Source organism: Colobus angolensis, unplaced genomic scaffold (genome assembly GCF_000951035.1).
Source record: "Colobus angolensis palliatus isolate OR3802 unplaced genomic scaffold, Cang.pa_1.0 Scaffold27, whole genome shotgun sequence".
NCBI lineage: Eukaryota > Metazoa > Chordata > Mammalia > Primates > Cercopithecidae > Colobus > Colobus angolensis.
The window spans coordinates 12,699,762-12,717,075 of NW_012115932.1; the positions used below are offsets into that span (position 1 = coordinate 12,699,762).

At 48.5% G+C, this 17,314-nt stretch overlaps 1 protein-coding gene across 1 annotated transcript in view; it reads right to left on the bottom strand.

Annotated features, from left to right (window-relative positions):
• SLIT3 (slit homolog 3 (Drosophila)) overlaps positions 1-17,314 on the bottom strand; it is a gene marked incomplete at its 5' end in the record, with an annotated part of 639,532 nt that overhangs the window by 89,826 nt on the left and 532,392 nt on the right. The window contains 2 exons of the mRNA XM_011947828.1: positions 6,072-6,146; positions 8,041-8,191. Of these exons, the coding sequence (XP_011803218.1) occupies positions 6,072-6,146; positions 8,041-8,191 (226 nt within the window). The remainder of the gene's footprint in view (positions 1-6,071; positions 6,147-8,040; positions 8,192-17,314) is intronic.

A 17,314-nucleotide genomic window follows, 5' to 3' on the forward strand; every position in this document is an offset into this window, starting at 1 on the left:
GAGACGGGGTTTCACCGTGTTAGCCAGGATGGTCTCGATCTCCTGACCTCGTGATCCGCCCGTCTCGGCCTCCCAAAGTGCTGGGATCACAGGCTCGAGCCACCGCGCCCGGCCTGAAATACTTTCAACACAAAGAAATGATAAATGTTAGAAGTGACGGATATCCTAAATATCCTGTTTGATCACTGTACATTGCATGCATGTATCAAAATATCACGTATCCCATAAATAGGTACAATTGTTATGTATCAATTTAAAAAAGTAGACTGGATGGGATTTGAAGTTTTTTTCTGTGGAATTGTCTTTTCAATGCTCTAGGGGACTGATAGAGTTAAAATAGTGGCTCTCAAACTTATTTTCTCTCTTCATTAGAGATTCTCACTAAGCACTAATTTTCAAGAGGAAGGCAGGAGAAAAATATAAAGCATGCCCCCACTCCTTAGGACTAGGGCATTTGTGGAACTTCTAGCTTTCTCACCAGTTAAGGATCCCTGATACAAACGAATAGGTGCTTTCCAGTTACTACTTGTTGACCACTCCTTATGTACTAGGCACCTCATGAGGTGCCTACACAACCACATCAAACCCTGAAAACAATGTACTAGGCACCTCATGAGGACCAACACAACCACATCAAACCCTGAAAACAATGTACCAGGCACCTCATGAGGACCAACACAACCACATCAAACCCTGAAAACAATGGCTGTCGGACTGATTTATTATTATTGTTCCATTTTATGGATGATGGGACTGAGGTTCGGAGAGATTAACTAACTTGCTTGCAGTCATGCAGCTGACAGAACTGGGATTTGAAGCCAGGTTTTCTGGCATATAAAATGTACTCCATTGAACCTTTTCTTTCATAAGTGAGTATTTCTTTGGCTATGTGGATATTATTTCTTTGCAAAATTCAAGATTTTGGATATTGTATTTGCTTAAAGTGAGCTTGGTCCTATCAAGCCCTCAGTGCTGCCATTTCTTTCTTTTTTGTTTTTTTTTGAGATGGAGTTTTGCTCTTGTCACCCAGGCTGGAGTGCAATGGCGCGATCTCGGCTCACTGCGACCTCTGCCCCCGGGTTCAAGTGATTCTCCTGCCTCAGCCTCCTGAGTAGCTGGGATTACAGGTGCCTGCCACCACACCCTGCTAATTTTTTTGTATTTTTAGTAGAGATGGGGTCTTGCCATGTTGGTCAGGCTGGTCTCAAACTCCAGACCTCAGGTGATCCACCCACCTCAGCCTCCCAAATTGCTGGGATTACAGGCGTGAGCCACCATGCCTGGCCGGTGCTGCCATTTCTGGGTCTGCCCCTGAGGTCTGAAAGCAGCCCTTCCGTCCGAGGCTGCATGCTGACATCCTGTACAGATCTCACGAGAGATCAGAAGAGCAAGCAGATGCTGCAGAGCCACTAGCACTGCGAGTTCCCAATTCTCCCTAGCAGCGTTGCTGGGGGGCTTCTGTGGACCATCAAAATGCCCAGCCCTGGAAAGCATCCCTGGCCAGATGGATGAGCTGAAGGTGATGACAGTGTTTATACTAGCTCTGGGGAGAGTCCAGCCTCCCAAGCAGACAGCCTATTCAGAGCCTTGCATGGGGAACCATCTTCTGCAAACAAGGAGATCACAGGTGGAGGTGGAGCCCGTGAACTCATAGAGCACACGAAAGCTGGTAGAATTGGCGGCCTCAGAGATAGACTAGGACCATTTTACTGCTGAAGATACTGAGCCCCAGAGCAGGAAGGCACTGCTTCAGGTCCCAGAGCACCGGAAGGGGATCTAGGACCACACACACCAAGTCCCTGGTCTGCGCTCTGGGCAGACCCACAGTGATGCTGGGGGTGAGACCTCCCTTAGGGACTGACTTGCAGCAAGTGACAGAGCTGGGGGCTCAATGCAGGCCGCCTTCCCTCTTCCCAAGGAGGGACCAGGCCCCGGGGCAAGGCCATGCCTGCACTTGTGGGCAGGTGTGGAGGAAACAGTCAGTGCCTTGGTTCCCTCCCTGCTCCTCGGCATGACCCCATTCTCCTTCTCTCCTTTCTATCCTGCCAGGAAAACAGGAGTGAGCATTCCCAGCATCCCTCACCCAAGGTCTGAGACAGCAGACTCGCAGAATGGATTTTCACTCCATGCCTGGCTCTCCTTTAACTTGGCCAGTTTTCTTATAAATCCTGGTAGCCCTGGTCGGAGATAACCCAGGAATGAAGGTAATGCACTGGGGAGACTGCAAATTACCCCCAAATTAGACGTGGGAGGAGAGATAAAGGCTCTCCAGCAGCTGTAACTCACCCAAATGCCAGAGGAGAAGGCTTTTGCTCCAGAGAGTCGAGCTTCTTGCGGGGGTTAAAATACAAGGGATGGGCAATGAAGATGAGTTAAAGCAGCTATGAAGTGGGAGGGTTCCCATTTCCTGACATCTGTTTCTTTAAATGAGCAAAATTAACATCACATTACTGTAAGGTTTGTGAATTGGATTTCCTCAGGCTGGGAGAATGGAAAGCAGAAGGAGAGTAAAAAAGAGGGGGATAGAATTTTCCAGAAGAGCTGGCTGCTGCCGTCTCTCCATCCATCAAAGCACTGCTCACAACTACAGGCAGCAGTAGCTGAAGGACAGAAAGTGCGGCTTGGGGCAAGCACTCCAGAAACAAAACAAATGCATGGAGGTTTTCTAAGAGCCCTATCACATTCTCAGAGCAGTATCTTACTGATGATGATGCAGATCCTAGGAAACCACAAAATGCAAAGCCAGGCCACCCAGGGGGCCTCTCTCCATCTTCGGGTTAGTTCAGAGCCCCTGAGGGTTACTTGGTGAGGGTTAAGTGTATTAATATCTGTACTGTCTGGTACAGGGTAAAGTGTTTCATTTGTGCTCACTGCTAGCTATTATTATTTTTATGGCCTTGCATGCAGCCACGTTCCATATTTGTGCTACTCCCAGGCTCCTGAAAGTGTCTGGGTGTGCAACCCCTGTTTTAAATATATAACCAGCTACTCTGGGTCACTCAACTCAGACACCCTCTCCTGTCTTTCCGCACCTTGTCTCCCCAGCACCACAGCCATGTCTTTCATCTTTATTTCCTCATATTTCTGATCCTCGTAATAACTTTTAAGGAAGGTGGATTTATTCCTATTAGGTAAATGATGAAACTAAGGCTCGGAAAGGCTGAGGACATTCCTAGTGTCACATAGCTGGGAAGGGCAGAGCTGAACTCAGAACGCACACAGGCTTGTCTGCCCATTTTCTCTCCACACCTGGACTTGTGGCAGCTCCCAAGAAGTGGAAACATTTGGCAGCCCTCACCTTTATTCCAACATGGCAAGTACTGGGATGAGCTGAGTGACATCTGTCCCTTTTGATGAGATCTAGGCCCATACTTTTCCAGAGACCTCACCACTCCCTTTTGTTGCTTGGTTGCTGATGCTGGGGGTTCGCTGACACTTACTATGTGTTTGTGCTATTGTTTTCTCGGGCATACAGAAATATTCTCTATATTCATGTTCCTATCAAAACTGGGAGGATGAAAGACTCAAAGTGCTTGAGTTTCACCTCAAATGGGAGAGTACATATTTCTTCACAGAAGCAAACACTAGCAGATCCTGTTCAGCAGATAAGTAGGCACTTGGCCAGTTTGATTCATCTTAATATCTGCTCACGCCCATAGGCCTGTAAGTTTCTGCCTTCAGGTTAAAAACGAAGTGTGTGCATTTCTCTGGGTTGAAATCAAAAGAATAATTCCTGCCAGGTGATGGGTGATGCTTGTGTTGGGACCCTGAAGTTAGTGGGGCACTGGACCCCAGTGACAGCCATGATCCTCACCCAAGTGTGCCCTCTCTCAGCCGGCCCCCCAACATGCTCTCCACTGCTCCCCGTTACAGAGCAGTCGCCGGAGCCATGACCAAGGTGGTGTCTGCAGGCAGGGAGGGAGGGAGGAAAGCGATCTGAGTAGCACCAGTGAGATCCAGATGCTGCCCAGGGCCTATAAGGCCTCTGTCCTATTTGTCTGCAGGGAACGCATGGGTGGGAGCACGGGGAACAAGAAAGAAACAAGGTGGTACAGTCCACTCTCTTTATAGGCAAGCATCCCTAACCAGAATGTCCAAAAGTTTTTGAGAGCTGATATGATGCCACAAGTAGAAAATTCCACACCTGACACCTTTGCTTTCAGAAGGTTCAATGCGCATTAACTTTGTTTCATGCACAAAATTATCAAAACTATCGCATCGCTACCTTCAGGCAGGCTGTGTTTACGGTGTATATGAAACTAAGTGAATTTCGTGTTTAGACTTGCCTCCTAGCCTCATGACATCTCATTGTGTACACACAAACATTCCCAAATCCGAAAATATCTGAAATCTGAAACACTTCTGACCCCACGCATTTCAGATAAGGGACACTGAAGCCGCACTCGCAGTAGTTACGCTGTACACAGTTGCTGGAAACACTGCATTAGTGAATACCAAAGCCTTGCTCTTTGGGGAAATACAAGTTTAGGGTCCTGTGAGCCTCTGGTCTCCACATTTTAATCAACCTATCAACATATAACCTTATATGTGTGCTTCTGTTTAAAGATACCTTATTTTACACATATGGCTGATCCATAACGTTGAACTCATGACCAGCAGCACTATCACTCAAGCCTGTAACAAAACTGCTGTCACGCACATGTCCTCTGGGAGACACATCACAGCCTTTGCACACTTGGGATGGCTAGACGGCCCTTCAGCACTGTGTCTGGGGGGTGCATTTTAAACAGCAAAATCACCAACAAAAACCGCAAACATGCAAAACACATGGCACTGAATATAATGCAAAAGGACGCTGGCTGACAGCATGAGAGGTGACAGAAGAAGGCAAAGTGTGGCCTCACTTGACCCCAGCTGGGAACATGGGTGTAGGTGACTCCGGTTTTTTTTTTTTTTTTTGCTGTTCTGTGCATGCCCAAGAATGACAAAGACGTGAAGAGTCTTGACTTTGGACTTACACAAATTTTAGTGAATTCTCAAATATGGAATCCATGAATCATGAGGATGGACTTATTTCCCTGGTTTTCAAGGCAGACCTGAACTCCGGGGCCAGGAGGCATGAAGTTTGGGGTGGGGTAAGGGAGAGGAGCTAAAGAGAAGAGTGCCCTCCTGGGGATGAGATGGTAAAGAGCCTCCCCTTCTGTGCTGCTACCTCTGCTAGGGGGCCCGGAAGGGAAGACGAGGAGAAGCAAGCCAGCCTCACACTAGCATGATTGCAGGTGGACCCAAGTCTGAATGCCAGCTCTGGGACCCATTAGCTGTGTGGTCTTAGAGAAGTCACAGAAACTTTTTGAGCCTTGGCTTCCTCACCTGCACAAAGGGGACTGTGAAGCCAGCGCTGGATGGTGGGTGAAGACTCAGTGAGACAATGCGTATGAGGCAGGCAGCATGGTCCCTAGCTCAGGACAAGGACTCTACTGGTGCACCAACATCGTTCTCATTACCTTTATGACTAGGCCCAAGCCTAGTCAGGCTTAGGCAGGGAGAGGGTTAGGATGATGTGCATCTCTGGCAGCAGAGAAGCCAATATAGGCATGTAGGTCCTTGCCTAGGCCAAGGCATGGTCAGACCCATGGACTCCTAGACGGAAACCCACTGTGGGAAGCTGCTGGCATGTTCACTCTGATGTGTATCACCCATGATTCCATTTGAAAACAGACATTTAACTGTCACCACACAAAAACTGCCAAAGAGCATAGACCTTAGACACCTGTGCCGCATCACTAGTCCTTACCTGAGTCCTACCCACTAGCCCTGGGGTAGCTGTTGGATGGGGTGTAGGGGTGGGGTGAGCAGAGGGTCCAGGGAGGGGTCAGGGATGGTGTGGAATGCTTGCCCTGTATAACACTCAACTAAAACCATGAAGCATCACTTTGGTCTGTGTCTACATGTCTTGTTTCTTAACAGAGGCCACAGCGGGGCTGAGGAGGAGGCTTGGACGGGCTGGAGCAGAGGCTGGGGGAGAGGCTGGTCCCCTGGTTCCTCTAGTCTAGAACACAGGCTCTGGCTAGAGAACAGAGGCTGCTGCTAAGTTCCTGAAGTTGACTTACATTTTCCGCACGTTGGGCAACTTCTTGAAGATGCTAGTGGCCTCCAGAACAGATATTTCATTGTCATTCAGTCGCCTGTGTAGGAAGCAAGAAGATGAGTGGTAGGTTAACTGCGGACAGGGCCCCTCCTGGCACCCCCCATGGCTTTGGGTGCATTGGCGCCTGAACCTCACACTCAGTGAAGGTCCACAGAGCCATTGGAAGCTTTGACATCAGTCCCATCGACAGAGGGGCCCAGCAGGTGGGGGAGGCATATGCAGTGCTGCTTCCTCCTTCTCCTGGAGGAAGCCTCCTTTGGCTGGGGTGTAGGGGACTTTCTGAGTACTCTGTGTGGGCATGCGTTGTTTTCAGCACCCATCAATTACCAAGTATCTGTTTTCATTTTGTGGACATACCAATGACAACTTAAAACCCCCAGGAAGATTTCTCCAGGGTCTCCCAATCCTCCAAGCCCTTCAGTTCCTTCCTAAGTACTTCCCTCTACCCGGAGCAGCTCGGGAACTTCACAGGTGTTCAGGGAGAGCAGCAGGGCAGGGAAAGGGGCCTTGCTGTTTCCTCTGATGACTTGTGAAGTTAGAGAGAACAACAACAATAAGAATAATGAAGACCACTACCACTCATCCAGGGCTTACTGTGTGCCAGGATTCAAGATGAGTTCCATGCTTGCATTCTCTTTCTTGGTCTCCCCAACCACCCTAGGAGGTAGGCATTAATTATCTCCCCCATTTGACAGCTAAGAAACTGAGTCTCAGATCTGAGGAGCAAATGGCCTAATCTTAGGAAGCCTGCCAGAGTCAGGTGTCAGCCCATGTCTGTCGGTCCCCACATGCTGTGCTTTTGTCCTCCATGAGGCTGTAACTTTAAAAAAAATTTTTTTTTTTTTTTTTTTTTGAGGCGGAGTCTTGCTCTGTCACCCGGGCTGGAGTGCGGTGGCTGGATCTCAGCTCACTGCAAGCTCCGCCTCCCGGGTTTACGCCATTCTCCTGCCTCAGCCTCCCGAGTAGCTGGGACTACAGGCGCCCGCCACCTCGACCGGCTAATTTTTTGTATTTTTAGTAGAGACAGGGTTTCACCGTGTTAGCCGGGATGGTCTCGATCTCCTGACCTCGTGATCCACCCGTCTCGGCCTCCCAAAGTGCTGGGATTACAGGCTTGAGCCACCGCGCCTGGCCCAAAAAATTTTTTTTAATTAAAAAATTTTTTTGTTTCAGAGACCAGGTCTCACTCTGTGGCCCAGGCTGGAGTGCACTGGTATGATCATAGCTCACTGCAGCTTCAAATTCCTAGACTCATGTGATTCTCCTGCCTCAGCCTCTCCAATAGCTGAGACCACAGGTGCATGCCACTACCATGCCCAGCTGGTTAAATTTGTGTGTGTGTGTGTGTGTGTGTGTAGAGACCGGGGTAGGGGAGTGGGATCTTGCTATGTTGCCCTGTATTGAACTCCTCGCCTTAAGTGATCCTCTTCCCTTGGCCTCCCAAAGTGCTGGGATTACAGGCATGACCCACCATGCCTGGCCCTGCTATAATTTTTTAGCTTTTTTTTTTTTTTATAAACCCACTGATCCCTTTATTAACATGGCTAATTGGAGGCTCAGATATATTTAATCATTCTAGTTGTTTTCTCACTTCGCTACAATTCTTTATTTAGCACCCAACTTTCTGGTTTTACTGTAAGCTCCATAAGGGCTGGCAGGGACTACCTGCTCTGCTCTGTTGTAGAAACTGGTGGGCTTAGCATGATGCCGGCTCACAGTGGGTGTTCAGAAAATATGTGTAGAGCGAACATTTGCAAGCAAGCTGTCCACAGGAGATGCCTAGGTATCTGCCTTCAGACCAGTATGGGAAAGACAGCCAAGAAGCACTACTGAGCCAGGAAGGGGTCACCTCCAGGAGACCCTGCCCACGCTGGCTCTGGGTGACTGGTGTGTGGGGAGGAGTAGGGAGTTCATGCCGAGGTTGGACTTACAGGTCGGTGACGTATTCAGGGAGGTGGCTTGGGATGCGGGCCAGCTTCTGGTTGGAGCAGTCCACAATAGTGCCCTCGCAGCGGCACTTCTCGGGGCACACGAGGTCCATGAAGCACTCACTGCTGAACCTGCTGCGGTAATCCTCAGAGCCTGGGAGGGGCCAAAGAGGGGATGTCAGCGTCACCCGAGTTCCATGCAGAGCCCCAGGTTGTGGGTAGTGGGGGTGGGGGACAGAGATGGGTGAATGAGTTGGGGGGCATTAGGGGTCAATTAACAGACATGGCATGGCCTTCACTATATGGCCACCTTGCTGGTGCTTTCCCTGCCCCCAGCCTTACTGCCTCCTTCCCATGGATCTTTGTTATTCATCACCATCCTCAGGGAGACCAGGCTCAAGATCTGTGGGCCCTTATGCTTTTGGGGGTCACAGAATTCAGTGTACAGAATTCAGTCTACAATTTTGGGGAGGGGGCGCTACCTGCTCCACGACTCCTATCATTCATGGACCCTCTAAATGTTCATGAAAATCCAAATTACAATGCCGGACACGGTGGCTCAAGCCTGTAATCCCAGCACTTTGGGAGGCCGAGACGGGTGGATCATGAGGTCAGGAGATCGAGACCATCCTGGCTAACACAGTGAAACCCCGTCTCTACTAAAAAAATACAAAAAACTAGCCAGGCGAGGTGGCGGGCACCTGTAGTCCCAGCTACTCGGGAGGCTGAGGCAGGAGAATGGCATGAACCCCGGAGGTGGAGCTTGCAGTGAGCTGAGATCCGGCCACAGTACTCCAGCCTGGGCCACAGAGCAAGACTCCGTCTCAAACAAAAAAAAAAAAAAAAGAAAATCCAAATTACAAGATTTTGATAATGCTTTGATGGGGACTATGCCAGTGGTAGGGACAAATTATGGGAAGGGGTTGCAAACTCAGGGGCCTTTATTACCCCAGCAGGTAATAAAATGAGTACAGGCCAAGCACACAGCAACAAATGACCATCGACACTTGGCTGTAAGATTGGGAAGACAACAATGAGGGTTGGGAACCTGGGGAATTGGAGACCCAGCCTTAATGCTTGGAAATTTGGCTCAGGGTTGCCTGATGTTGCTTTTTGTTTTTGTTTTTTAAAAAGAGAATCCATATAAACAATATTGGTAATAAATTCCAACTTAAAATTCTGTGAAGATGTGCAAAATGTATCTGAGGGTCAGATTTGGCCTCTTTTTCAGAGCACATTCTATGTAACTATAGTGAAACGCGAGTTCTGATGAGCTAAAAGTTGGAGCTGAGATTTGCTTTTTTGAAGAGGAATTTCTCCCAAAGTTGCACAGTAATGGTAACGGGACCGACAACGTGGTGTCTCCAAGAGATGCCTCGGGGAGTTGCCTCAGTGATCACAAATGATCCCTGGGCACCTGGGCAAACTTCAGTGAGACCTTGAATCATGCTGGTGGGAACTGAGGGAGCTCTGGTTCTCCCACCAGACATAAGCTTATTGATGGGGCCGGGTGTCCTTCATCCTGTCACCCTCAACATTTCACTAGCACAAGGCGAGGCACAAAACAAGAGATGGGTCCACATTGGTCCAATGCACAAGTGGGGTGTCATGAGCACCTGCGTGTCCTCTACATGAGTATTGAGAAGTGTTTCAGAGAATGTAAACATTATTTGTTTGCTCCACTAGGTGAGGCAACTTGGTGGTTTTATTTGCATTAGGAGCATTTCATGGATTTTAGCAGAAGGGAGCGCAGGCTTGTTCAGGCCTTGGCAACTTACTAGTCTCAGTCTCTCTCCATGTAAAATGGGAATCAAATAACTGCCTTTATCTTCCAGGAGCTGTTGCGCAGATGAAAATAAGATTAAGGAGGTGGAGAACCTCAGGAGTTGTATGGATGCTTGTGACTCTAGCACTGTTTTTTTTTTTTTTTTTTTTTTTCCTACAACCTGGCAGAACATTTGGCAGCTCAGAGGCTGTGAAAACATGAGTGTAGCTAGCAGTAACAGTGGCCATTTACTGAACATATACTGAGCCGGACACTATTCTTCCCATTTCAAATGAATGATCTCATTTAATCCTTGCAACAGTCTGAGGTTAGGATAACTCTATTTTATAGGCAAGGAAACTGAGGCCCACAGGTCACTCAGTCTGGGCAGGCTCCTGCCTGGCTCCACGTGGTTAACATGTTTTGCTGCAGACGTGCTTCTCCCCAAAGGTTTTCCCAGGTCCCTGTAGGAATGATCATATAGCCAGACTTGGCGCAGGTGGATTGAATGGGGTATTTTTCCACAGTGGGCTATGGTGGGGCAGGACGCAGATCTCTTCCACCCTCTTAGTTGTGCACACCTCGTATGATATCCCTGTGGTAATTCCTGATTGAGAATGAACTTGGTGGGTCTCTGATTCTGAAGTGATACTACCTACCTAAGACAGGGAGTCAGAAGCCTAGACCTGTCCTTTCCTTCTCTGCTCTCTCTCCATCCCCGTTCCTCCATCTCCTCTTCTACCCCTAGGCTTGTGTGAGCAAAATCTGTGGACACATCCCCACAGTTATTCAAGTGGCTTCCTGGTTCAATGTATTATGCAAATCTCCTGCCCTTAGCTTGCCAGCTTCGTTCCACTTGGTAACTTTGACCTGCACCATTTACTTCCAGACCCGTCAGCATGCCGAGTCCTGGGCAAACTTCATTTTGCAAATCCTGTTAGATGACTACCTTCTCTTGTTCTCTGCACCAGTGGATCCATAGAGTGATGGCACGAAGGGGCATTACACACACGTACAGAGATTTTTCCTTCACAACGTGTCTATATTGGGATCCTTGCAAAGCGAAGGAACCCTGACTGCTGATTAAAGGCAGGAAGACAGGAGGAAGCAGAGTTTGCTCTTCAAGGCGATGAGCCTGAAGGCGTGCACCGGCTGGGCTGTGGCTGGGGACAGCCGCCTATTAAATGCATTTTCATTTTAATCAAGGTGAGAGCAGCCTGTAGTTAGCAGGAATCGCTCTCAGTAGTATAGTTAGATTATAACTGGTGGACCTCTGCAATGGAGCCGCTGACCCATTTTAATGAAATGATTTTGCAATTAGATTCGATGGACTAATGTGTTCTTTCCAGCATTTTTTCCCCTGCTGTTTTTGTTATTGCCCTGGTTTGTAATAACAAGGGGGTCGGAATGTGATATTTTATAGAAGTGGGAGCCAGAAATGTTAATAACGGCGTATGTACATAACCGAAAAACTTCGTTCCCCAGTCAGAGCCAGCCCGAAATGCCATCTCCATCACTTCATATTTCATTACCGAAACTACCCAGGGTTTCTCGGAGCCATTTGTTATGCCTAATGCTCATAACTACCCAAAAGTATTTTTAACTTTTCCAGAGCTTTAAAAGTCAATTTCAATCTCAATGCATATTTGTCACTGCCAGAAATACTTAGTAGTAGAGGACCAACTGCAATAGGCTGTTGCTTCTTCTCTTTGGGGTGAGTTCAGACAGAAGGGATCCCAGAGGATTTGAAGAAGGGCCATAAAACTCAACCTCGCTGAAACCGGCCTTGGAAGAGCTGATGTCATCTGGCATCTTGCCTGCTCCTGCCCCTGGAGCCCTCCTCCCCTTTCGCGGGCAGCTCAGAACAACGACACTTGGTATGTGATCACAGACAAGCTTTAATAGTCGGGGGGTGGGGGTAGGGGGTAGAAATTCATAGCAACACAATTTTATTATACATCCCTGCCCTACAGCCACTTCCCAGGAGGAACACTTGTCACATTTGGATGACCAGGGGTATGGGACAGGTAGGGAGCCACGCTCCAATGCTTTGAATGGACTTGGCTGGGTTGGGATCAGAGGCCAGCACCAGGTCCAGGATGGCTGCTGCCATCAACAGTATGCATTTTGTATCATCCTTTGGGCAGCCAGTTTGCTAACTGGGAGTCATAAATTCATTGTTATCTGATCATCATGACCTTGCTAATAACTCATATGTCCAGAGCTCTCCTCCCTTATTCCCAATATCCCTAAGATGAGGGGAATAAAGGAAAGGAGAAAAGAAGCAGAAAGAGGAATTGGGGGGAGCATAAGACCTGTCAGGCCTCATCAGCTTGAAAAGACAGTGACGTGAATAAGCAAAGGGTCCTAAGTGATGAATGATTCAGGAGAACACTGCCAGGCACACAGACATCCACTCATGGGCAAGGCTGGGGGACCAGCTGCCAGTGGCTGGAAGATGCCAACTGTTTTACTAGGAGTTTGGTCACCAGTTGGGCAGGGAGCTGTCCTAGTAAGCTATCCCCATTGGAGTCTATTACGAGTGCAGCCATCTGCCTGAAAACAGAGGGAAATACCTACGGTCTGAGGCTGGCACTGCCTCATCACAGCCTGTGGCTGTGGGGCCAGTAAAGCACTGATGGAAGGGCACCATTATGGACCCACTCCCAGAGGCCTGGTCCCAGCCATGTTGGGGGCAGTGCTGAGGGCCTCAGAATGCCCCTCTCTGTAAGGTGGGAAAGGGAACTTCTTCAGGCTCAAGGATTTGCTCTGCGTTAAATGGGATCTTTGTATGTCCATGCTGGAGAGGAAGAGCCATTTGAATAATGCTTGCTTACTCAAGTTCTTTCTACTAACAGATGAAAGTCTGAAAGGGAGAGTTTAAGCAAATTTCAAGTCCCTATCAAATCAAGGTTTTTAAATTTTCTAATTCAAGGGAATGGGGTTGTCCACAGCTGGGAAGGTGGATATTACAGCAGTACAGTGCAGCCACTCTGGAGTCAGATGACCCTGGGTAAGTTAGTTAACCTCTCTGAGCCTCAATATCCTCACCTGAAAAATGGGACTTTAGATTTTGTGAACATTAAACAAGGTAATAATGTGGAACAGTTCACTGCCTGGCCTATAGCAAGCACTCAATGTATGTTAAAAAATTACTCAGCAATGTTGGGCTCCTGGTTCTGAGGGGTAACCTCAGATAGAGGCAGTAATAAGAGTCACACCTCATGATGGGGGCTCAGGGCTCAGCTTTTAGTTCTGAGCTGGGCTAAGGTTCCCACCTTAGCTCTCTCTTGCAGGATAGGACAAAGACTCCAGGATAGGAATGAACCACACAATCTTCTGGTTACACTGGGTCTAGGATTTATCAAGAAACAAGCAAAATAAGAGGTACCAAGAGCCCTCTCTTTATTATCAGAGATAGCAGGTTTCCACATCCACACACGCTCCCCTCCCCTGAAACAGAATTAGCATCAGGTGAGGAGACCAGCACCTCCATGTTAACTGTGCTTTGCAGGTCACAGAAACACACTGGACTTTAGGTTTCATGGGGTTCAGGGACAGCATTTTCATAAAACATGGGAGTGAGGTTCAGAAGGAACCTCAGGTTAAACCAAAGCCTCAGACTCACATGAGTTTCACCCATTCTCAAGCTCACATTCCTTTCAAATAAAGTGAATACCAATAAAGGTGGTGGTGGGAGGGGCAGGGGGTCACAAGTAGTAGTAATTCCCCTTTGGGTTAGCTGCCACTTGGAAAAATGGCCTTGGGTTGGGACTCTCCCATGAAACCATGGGGCATATGCCTTGGGTATACTTGTTCCTTTCCAATGGAAGAAGAGACACAGTAGTTTCTGAGCTTGAACCTAGTTATTACTCCTTGTCTGGCATCTAGACTAGATTTGGGGGAGGGTGACTCCATTTTGTGAAAGAGATGTGGATACAGATCTTAGCTGGGCCCCATGGTGCTTCTCCAGACCCATTTCCCACTGTATCTGCATCCTTTGAGACTCCTACCCTCCTGCCCTTGGTGAGTTGAGACTGGGAGAGGTGGGTCTGGCAGGTGGTGGGCTGCGGTGCTCCAGAGCAGAGGAGAGGTGTCCAGCGGTGGTGGCGGCGGTGGCGGGCCATGCTGCAGGAGAGCACGGTGCTTTCCGCGGTGCTTGACAGAACCATGTTCCGTTTCCATCGTTCCACCACATGGTTAGATCAAGCACAAAGGAAAGCCCCGCAGTGACTGGTCAGAGTCAAGGTCAGGAAGCAGCGTCAGAGAGAGGACAGGAGCGCTCAGAGGAAGCAGCGTGGAGAAGCGGAAGCCGGAGCAGGCCCCCACTGAGCGTGATTAGTATCAGGAGTGGGGTTCCACTGGAACACTTCTGAAGATAGCAGCCCTGCTGCCCTTGTGCCCCACCCCAGGGGAGACACAGTAGGAAGGGAGAAGAACAGGAGGGAAATCACTGGATGCCCATACTCAGGAGCTTCAGGGCAGCATGGTTCCTTCCCAAGGAAAGAAAGAACACTCAGACATCTGTGATCCTATCACATGCTTGAACTGAGCCTCTACACTCCAGTCACACCAGTTGGTCTGACAAGACATTAAACTTAGCAAAGCATCTTCTGCATGCTTTACAACATAGGCCCAATCCCCCCAAAAGCTGAGTGGTTCCATCACAGTCGTTCTAGCCCCTTAAATCAAGAGACAATCCACAGTTCCCAATGGTCTAGCAAACCTTCAATGCTCTTCTTTAGGAAAAAGCCGCCTTTGACATTCCACAATTCAGGAGTCTCCTTGATATCCTTTGGGGTCACCAAAAATGCTCTGGCTGATAGATACTTATCCCAGATCATTTGAGGGTTAATAGAGGAGTAGTGTGGTGTCAAAAGAAAATACATCTCTCTAGCCAGAGAGAAAGACAGGAAAACAAATGGGGCCTTAAGGTTTGGACTGAGGAACCTGCAATCACAGTTGTTGAGAACACCGACTTTCACAGAGATGGTGGCCAGTGCACCTCGTGATGAAGGGCCTCTTTCAGACTAAGAGAAGGAAGGAAAGGGAAGCCAAGGGATGAGTCTGAGGGAAAGACACTGAATTCTGGGATCCTTCTTGATCTCTTCCTTGAGTGGAAATTATGGGAGTGAACAGGATGAACTAGTAACCACTGTCAGGATGCCAAGGACCCAGGTGAGGGTATCCAGTTTTTATAATCCTATCTGTGATAGATCAGGGCCAGTTTCCATGCACCTGCTGACTTGGGACTTCCTCCCACTTGGCATTAGGCTGTAGATGTGCTTCTTGAAGAAACTGGAGCTAAGTCCAGGTGACTGAGATCCTCCCTGCCTCACCTCTGACATAAGAACCAGTATCAACATTCTTCCACTATGTGTTTTTGGGACTGGGCATATCCTCTAGATGATCTCAGCATCTCGACGGTGCATAGGTTGTCTACCATGATGGACCAGTTAGGAAGAGCCAGCCCACAGCTCTGGGTCTGGCCTCTCCTCCTTCCTAAGCTCTCCCATCACACGCACTAGAATCAGCCACTAGAATCTGGACTCCACTCCACTTTGACAACTAGACATGCAGGGCTCTGTGAACACTGAGGTTCTGGGACTTCAAATTTAAGTTTGATTAGGACCCCGGTACCAGAGCAGGGGAAATCCATCTTGTTCCTGCAAACCCCAACCCTCACCAAGCCTGAAAATCTAATTTTCTTTCTCTTTGGTTTCTTTCTACAAAAAGAAATGGAGGGATTTGTAGGTAAATTATCAAGAGTCTTCACAGTATGTCCAAAGTCCTGGGTTTCAGATCTTGCCCTGAAAATAATACTCAATATCTTAGATAAGATTTTTCTGCTGTGCGGACCTCAATTTACCCATCTCTAGAATAAACTGGATGGCCTCTAAGATCTCTAAAAATTCTGTAGTTCATTGAGAGCTATCTTGCTGTTTGCCATCTTTGGACACATTGTGTCACCACCCTCCGTACTTTTCAACAAGAGAGTTTCTTCTCACACAAAGTGGGGAGGCATAAGGGAAGACAGACAGCAACCTACAACTGCCAAGTGCTCCTGGGGGTAGGCTTGGGGTCCCAGGCAGCCAGACGGAGCCTTTTCAGGAGGACTTAATCTGATGGTCAGATTACCCCAGCCGGCAGCATCCAACCCTAAACTGATGTTGCTGCCCAAGGCGGTGGATGCAGCTGATAAAGAGGCAGACACAGGCAGCTGGGAAACCAGACGCCCTGCCTAAGGAGGGGCAGGATGTGTTACGGAGCAGCCCTCAAATTGCCTCCTAATTACATCAGCTGTCTTTTCAATGGGGGTGCTTTTAGGAGAAAGTAAAATGCAGAGTTATTATCTGTCACATCCAGTCTGTGTCACCTGCCCCCCTTCTTTCTTCTGGAGCTTCCTGGAAACACAGAGCTTTAGATCTTTTTTTTCCCCCTCTAAGGCCAAGGCAGGTCTGGAACCCCATGTTTCTCAAAGCCAAGGCCTTTGGAGCTCAGCAGTCATGCTTTCTTGGCAACGACATAAAATAAAAGCATATAGAGTGCTACGTGTCAGGCTCATGCTAGCTCCAAACATCTCTACTTTTTAGGAATAATCTTTCTGCTTAGCATTGGTTTTTTTTTTTTTTTTTTTTTTTTTTTTTTTTTTTAAAGGTATCTTAGAGTCAATCCAAGAACCCGGCTCCTTCTCCCTGTTTCTTTTGTAAAATGTTCAACCACCCCTCCCCCACATAGGAAAAGCAGCCAGGATCCTGCAGGTAGGAAGATAGTGGCAGAGCTAGAGTTAGAACTAAGTTCTACTGCTTCCTAGGTCCACTTTCTATTTTCCTTTTCTCCTACTTAGTTCTTTCTGTAGCCCCACTCCCATCTTGCCACCCCCAACCACAGTCATGCCCAGAAAATTGCCAAGACTGTGTTCCTGGGGAGACAACAGTCCTTGGATCCTGCACTCTTTCCCTGCTGTGCCATGCAGGGCCGCAACATCCATCTAGGGTCCAAGGTATTAACAGGATACTAAGGTTGGCAGATAACACCCTGCCCTCCCCTCTGGCTCTCACTGTCCTTCTTTTTGGGTACCACTGCTTGGCAGAGCTAATTAACTCAACCCTGGTCAGAAAGGGGTAGGAATAGTGGCCCAGGTTGGCGTGAGTCATGAGGAAAGGCCCTGGGGAAAGGACGATTGTGCCTTGGGTGAGATTTTCGTTTCAGAGATGTTGCCAGGCCCAGGAAGGAACCTGAGGACAGTGTTCAGGGAGTGGGTAGGGGTGGGAGCATAAGACCAGGGAAGGAAGTCATCCAAACAGCTGATTGTCCTCCCCAAATACTCCTTCTCTCCTAGATGCTGTATGGTGTGAGAAGCAAAATGAACCTGAGGTTTAGTCCTGCCTCCGCTGTTTGCTGGCTTGTGAACTTAGAGTGCCCCTTCACCTCTAAGTCCTCAGTTCCCCCTCCCATAGAGCAAAGGGCTGTCCTACTGACTTCCGAGGACCACTGGAAGAAGCAAATCAG